The following is a 7,088-nucleotide window of genomic DNA, read 5'->3' as shown; positions in this document are numbered from 1 at the left end:
ATCATGAGGATTTCACTGAGATGTTACTCATCACTCTAGAAGAACGAGCCTACAGGTCGTCTGTGCAGCGGCTTGTTATGACCCATAGCTGTATTTTACTGTCAGGCGACAGAAGCAAAGGAAAAAGTGCGGTGGATGAAGCGAGTCCATGTAAGAAGGGTGGTGGTGGATGTGTTGAAAACACAGGAATATGACACAAAAGCGCAGTGCTTGAACAGTGGGGAAGTAGTTTATGTTATTTAATCCATGACCATTCATCGAAGTGTGTAACCATGACAACAAAGATCATTTAATGTAAAGGTAGTAAAAATAATTATTTGAACAGAAACCACAATATTTTTCTAAACCTCACCTAAACCTAACCATGCCATAACCGTTTGTTATTGTAACCATGACAACTAAGGAGTGGTACGCCTGACACCATATAGGGGCGCTGTGTCAGGAGACCTCTCCATCGGTGGTATCAGCAGTTGAAAACAACAACCTATATGGTTGTTCAGTTTTGGAGGACTGGTTTATTTTTGTCCTTTCTCTTCTCTTCAAAGCTGCCATGTTTTTTTGTTGACATGACGATGTCACCGTGTGTGTCTGTAGGATGGTGTGTTTGTCTGCACACACCATCTGTTCGTCTTATTGTTTTGCTGTGATCAGGTTGCTGTGTTCAGTGCAGAGAGTTCAAGGATGTTGTCAGTAACTGTAAAAGTCAGAAATACATTGTTAGTCCACTAAACTACCAACACTGAAATACTACACCTACACAGTCTTGTTAAACTGTTAATCTGCAGTAAAGTACACGTCTTATCTGTAAATGGAAAAAAAACAAGTTCTACTTACTAGGTGCAGGGGGTTTGGCTGAAAAGACCAAAACAAAAAAAGGAATGATTTCAGTTGTCAGAACATTTTTTTGTCGTCCACTCTGAATCTCATTCCCTCTCAGATTGATAAACCAGTCCCCTCTCACTAACACATGTTGCTTCAGTGTTACAATAAAAGCCCCTCAGTCTCTCACCTGTCTTCTTTTTGTGAACAGTAAATCCAATAATAGAAATGAGGATTACAAGAACAACCACTGCAACAATGATGGGGAGGGTCTTGTCACTGGGCGTCTCTGTTCAGCAAAACACAAAGAAACAAAACGTCGTCACATGACGTGCACATGAAGCAGAGGGAACAGAGATACATGTGTTCATCACAATTTTCACCACACAGGCTTCTGAGGGGTGATGAATATAAGAGTATAATGAAGTGGCTATTGACGTGTGTTTAAAGATACATAAGATTTTTTTTTATCTTCTTTCTAATCCAACATCTTTAAAAGAAATAAATGCAGGTAAATCCAAAGAACTCATCTTATTGAGCAACACACTAGACACTAGTGATGAACCTCAACCTTTGACAATCACTGGATCCCCTGTAGAAACTGTCAGTCGTTTTAAATATCCTGAAACTGTGACTGGCGGCCATCTTAACTTTACAGAGAATACTGACTCCATTGATTTGATGATAAACTCTGGAAATACTGTAATAGAATCCAGTGGAAAGTATTTTATACTTCAATATCGTTGTGTGTAAGAAAACAAAATATGAATTAAATATAAAGATTAAAGCTTTGCAGATTGTAAGTGAGTCCTCTCACCTTTTGTACTTGGACTTTGAGCAAAACAAATGTGTACACCAAGTCTTGCCAAATGCAGCTAGACAGCTGAATGCATAGTTTTCTTTGAATCCTTCCATTTCATTTTATTTAACATGATTTTTTTATTGTATTCAAATTGCATTGTTTGTTGCTGTTGTGTCCCTGTTGTTGTCCTGTGTTCTCGGTTGTTCTCGGATTTTCCACAACATGGACAATAAGGTTCCTAACTATCAAACTGACCCAACAACCCCTAATGTTACAGGTGTTTCTTAAGCAGAAAACCTGCATTAACCTATTTCAGAGTTTGAAAGAAGAATTGTCTAATACTAAGATATCTTCAGTTGCATTATGGGAAATGTAGAATCCAGTGTTTTTGGCACTTTGTGAGACTAAAAGTCAAGATATCATGGCCACCACTGCTCTCATAAGTCAGCCAACATACAAAGTAAAAGTACCACACTAACTCACTGGACTCACTGACTTTAAACTTTCTGTGTCATTACTGTATATTAAGAAATTAGAACTAAAAACATCTTCTCATTACACTGTCATGGGATCAGGCCAGTAATCCTGGTAAAGGAAGACTATAGTTTAATACCAATCTTAATCTTAAAATCATTAACAACTGTGACAATTAACAAATAGAAAGATAAAAACCTAAACAATGATATCATTCAGGATTAAAAAATTAAAAAGAAAATTAAATGCGTGTTTATCACCTTGATCATTTCCAATCCCAGTCTTTTCCCAGTTGGTCCTGATCACTGGTTTGTGTAGCGCGGTGACGGTTTCCTCCGTCACACCAGAGAGCTGAAACACACAGTCGTACCTCCTCCAGTCTTCTGGATTGATGGATGATAAATTGAGGTAAACGCTCATCTGGAAGGTTTCATCATGGTTGGGGAGGATCTCTCCTTGGTCCACGTCCTCATAAAGCTCCTCTCCATCTTTCCTCCAGAACATCACGGCTCTGTGAGGGTAGAAACCTGTAGCGTGGCAGCTGACTGGAGAGGAGGGAGTCTTCTGGAGGAGAGACACTGAGGGACGCTCTGGAGAATTAAAAAAACATCATCATTATCAAGGTATGTAATGTATTTAAAAAAAAAACCAAATCATCAGCAGTAATTGATACATTTTACGGTTTCAACTTGAAGAACAGTGAACATATCCTGTGCATCAGTTCAAGTGCACATCATGCAGTTTACCTCCAACATTAAGGGATGCAAAAGTCTGATTCATGCTGATAATCCAGTTGTTAACTGGATTATCAGCTAGGTATATTTAATATTACTCCGTAAAAACTATAAAAAAAATAGTCCATTACAAATAAAGGTCCTGCATCCTCTCTAGAGGTTCCTGAGTCCCTGGGTAAATTTGGGTTGATTGTGAGATGATTAATGGAGAGAGAAGAAGAAAAGAAAGTTCTGTGACACAAAACTGTATAAATTATTTGAACTCTTTTCTATAATCATAATCACAATTTGACCTTGAACGACCATGAACATTTTATTTATTCAACAGTTTAAAATTAAACCATCTGAAAAGTTTAGAGGGGAAATGTGTTGGTGTCACTTGTTGCATCACTAACAATACATTGTATTTCATAAAATGAGCATATTTTGTATGTAATCTTTTAATCTGAAAAGTATCTAATTACTCAATCTGTCCAATAAATATAGTTGACTAAAAAGTAGAAGCTTTCCCTCAGACTTGTAGTGGAGTAGATGAAGTAGCATGAAAGGTAAATACTTAAGTATTGCACTTAAGCACAGGACTTGAATAAAAAAAAACAGCTGTCATGCCAGACAATGTTACAGGTGCAAAAAAAAAAAAAAAAATTCACAGCCCCTTGTGGTCAAGATTTTCACTTGCCGCTTGGGGTTTCTGATGATACTGTCAATAACCAGCCATAATCAGCCGGCCAGGGCTGTGCAATGTAAGAAAGTATAAGAAATAAAAGGAGAGAAAGTCAAGAGAGAAATCAACAAGTGATCTCTCCCCTGTCAAACAAAAAAGAAAACTGAGCTTCCTCCGCACTGTTTGGTTGTGATCATTAAAATAAAAAGTGCTTTGCAAACACATTATTTGGCATCTGTAATGTTAAGGGCTCGGATGTGGGCCGCCAACATTTTTGAGATTTTCAAGTGGGCCATGAGTTGGAAAAGTTTTTGGAACCACTGCATTACCTCACTGATCACCTGTGGGTAATACTCTGGTGTCTGCAGCTGAGAGAAGCACTAGTGTAGTCCCGCCTCCCACCTTGTTCACTGCACCGCCACGTGACAGGCCACCAAAACAAAACATGTTTGGAACTTTTACAAAGTGTGTGAGGCTGATATAATGTACATGCACGCCAAAGATGATCGATATCGGCCGTGAATCGGCCGATCTCACTCATCGATGATCGTATCGGTGGCAGAAAAATATGATGTCGGCATCCCTAATTTACATTTATATCACCATCCTAGTTTGAAGTACAATGAGTTTGAGGTGATAGTAGCACACACAATAGGAATCTTACTTAAGTGAATAAAGTTATTAGAGTGAGATAAGAAAGGAAAGTGGGGAGAGAGAGAGAGAGTAAAAGAAAAAGAGGTCAAGAAACAGCAGAGAGAGTAAAAGAGTAAAAGAGATGAAACAGAGGTGGAAACTTGGTTGTTTACATTGTAAAGTTAATGTTAATTAGGACACAATTCAGGTCATGATTCTCCACCTGGTATCTGCAGAAGACCGTTGGTATAGATGAAATACTTCTTCAGCCAAGCAGGACAGGATTTGGCGAGGAGGTTCGTCCAAAGCACAGTTCTAGTTGTATCTCCATCCCACTCCAGTTTGGTGGTTTCAGCCCGGGGGTTTGCAGCGGTCCATGTCTCGGTCTCCCGGTCAAATGTGAGGAAGTCTTCTCCATTATAACCATATTGTAGAAAACCATCAAGCTTTTCTGTCTCATTGTCCCATTCACAGCCCCAGTACTGCTGGATAATGTGAACACCTGAGACAGACAGAGACAGAGACAGAGAGAGCAGTAAACCAGAGTGAGATTCAGCACAGGCAGCTGCAGGTGATATGACTCATTACTGAAGAGATGAACTGTCATTGTCTACTGATCAGACTGAAGTTCACTACAACTCCATTCTTACAATTAATTATCTAACTCCTAATCATGCTCCTCCTTTGTTTTGACATTCCTGCAGCTATTACCATGTTCACATCATGTCCTTTAAACTGTAATTACAAGCAGCTGAGCAGGAACAACCTTTCTCATCTGCCTCTGACTGGTAATTCTGAGTTGGAGAGTCAGGAATTTTGGACACCGACAGTGTTGCAGACTCAGTGAAAACAACTACAGATATGTGAGCAAACCTTTGGCACAATGGCTGCAGACACTCTACTTCTGGCAGTTACATCAAAATAGAATGTGCAGCTTTTGAAACAGATTTCTTGAGTTATTGACCGACTCATTAGACTTATTCTTGTGTAATCAAATGGAAAAAAGAAATAAACCAGTAATTGAGGGAAAACATTTTGTCAGACACATACCTCCAGTTTGGTTTGAGTCCTGCTTGAAACTGTCTGTGTCAACTCTGAAGACCTGCTCATAATGTATGCCGTCCTCAGAAATCGTGTCCCAGTGTTGTGGATCATCCACCATTAATCTTCTTGCCCAGTCGTGTCTGGGTTCTAGCGTTTTCATGTTGGTGTCATAGTAAACCATCACAACTTCCTCAAAGTTTGCCATAATAAAATAATCAGGGATGTTTGGGTTTCCAGAGGACATCATGATGTAAAACCTCATGAAGTGTTTGACTGTAGGACAAAGATGATTTGAGTGATTTGTATTTGTTCAATTTTTAAAAAAAACATTATTTCATGGTTCAACTAGTCATATTTATACTTTGACACAACCTGTAGTTGTTCTCCTGAGATCCGAATATCAGGTTCAACACCAGAGGGACTAGATTTCAGAAAACAACATGCAGGCTGTTTAAGACACATTTGGCTGGAGACAGCACTGGTTAACTCATGTTCTGACATTTTGAAGCGGGTGGGGGGGTTTAAAGGCAACTTAAGGTTTATAACTGCTATGCAGATTTATAACAGTGTCATCGGCGTACATTTGATTTTGGCGCACAACAAGCTGATTAAAAGCTGAAAATTAAACGATAGAATTGAATTAGTAATACTCTGTGATTGGCTATGTCAACAACGCTTTGCTGAGAACTACAAACACCACACCCAACAATGCCCCATTTATCTAATACAGATTTGAATCTCACCTGTGAGAGATCAAACTTATCAGTTTTATGTTTGAGATTTTTTCAGACTGATTTATCTTCCTAATTGATACTGAAATCCCCCATAATAATGACGTCATTCTGAAAATTACAATCTCTTAACATATTTTGAAACTTTGCATTGACCATTATTTGATAAAGGTCAAATTAAAAATTTTTCTTTAGCCTACAGTTATTAGGTTCACTTTACACATTTTTATCTGTGAACACATACAGTACCCTTGGGTTTATGGTTAGACTGTATATGTAATTAATTACAGTCTTGCCAACAAATCAGATTAAAGTATAAATATGTATATACATGTATATCATGATCTTACCGGCAGATGCTTTGTGGCAGAAGAGGAGCAGTATCATGAGCTTCTCCATCTTGTTAAGAGAGACAGAGCTGAAGAACTGACCTGAATAGTCATTTAGTTTCACTTTGTAGTTTGTTCCAAAGATGTTTCCTGGTTGTATTAGATTCTATGACTTTTAAGGTGTGTTCATCTGTTGGGAGAGACTCTCTACAGGTGAACAAAGGCTTAAAAATTAATATTATTGTGTGTGATCCTCTGTTACCTGTTCCCGCCTGCCTCCCTTTAAACTCTTTGCCTCAGCTTGTCCGCTGCTAAAGTCCAAAATACATGTATCACAGAGAAATTGACACTTAAGACATGATACAGTTCCTCACATGACGATATCCGTCATGGTTTGCTATGGCAAACTTTCTCACTTCCTTATTTTGTAATAAGGTTTCCTTATGTGTCTCAGTGTTTTGCTTCCTGTCTTGGTCATGTTTGTGTGGTGATTGTCTGCCCCGCCCTAATGTGTTTAATGTGTCTATATAGTCTTGCCTGCACCGTCTCCCATGTGTTGGCTGCATTTGGGTCCACCTCTACTTACCACTAACCCTGACAGATATCATTGTAGTAATAATAATAATGATAATAATGATAAACATTATTTATAAAGCACTTTTTAAAATCAATGAATAGTGCTTTAGAAAAGTCAATAATGTCTGTATCACAGCAGCAATTGTTTGCCTGACTGATGACTTTTTAATATCCCTTATTTATATAAGAAGTTCATTAGTCAACACACCGTCTCAGTCTCACACCTTTCCTTGTAGAAAATCCTGTTTGACTTGTTTCTATTTTTAACTCACATTTATAACA

At 38.3% G+C, this 7,088-nt stretch overlaps 1 protein-coding gene across 1 annotated transcript; it reads right to left on the bottom strand.

The window, feature by feature from the left end:
* Window positions 1–207: 207 nt before the first annotated feature.
* Window positions 208–6,645, bottom strand: LOC111664121 (major histocompatibility complex class I-related protein 1-like). Its single transcript, XM_023418595.2, has 7 exons — window positions 6,252–6,645; window positions 5,177–5,443; window positions 4,350–4,628; window positions 2,356–2,685; window positions 1,010–1,108; window positions 835–852; window positions 208–694 (listed from the first exon to the last, which is right to left on the bottom strand). The coding sequence occupies exons 1-7, from the start codon at window positions 6,298–6,300 to the stop codon at window positions 648–650; spliced, it is 1,089 nt and encodes a 362-aa protein (XP_023274363.1). The 5' UTR covers window positions 6,301–6,645; the 3' UTR covers window positions 208–647.
* Window positions 6,646–7,088: the final 443 nt, after the last annotated feature.

Source organism: Seriola lalandi, unplaced genomic scaffold (genome assembly GCF_002814215.2).
Source record: "Seriola lalandi dorsalis isolate HSWRI2012SDOR001 ecotype SW California unplaced genomic scaffold, Sedor1 jcf7180002054583, whole genome shotgun sequence".
Taxonomy (NCBI): Eukaryota; Metazoa; Chordata; class Actinopteri; order Carangiformes; family Carangidae; genus Seriola; species Seriola lalandi.
The sequence above is the reverse complement of the archived record's forward strand: the minus strand, read 5'-3'. Positions and strand labels throughout refer to the sequence as shown.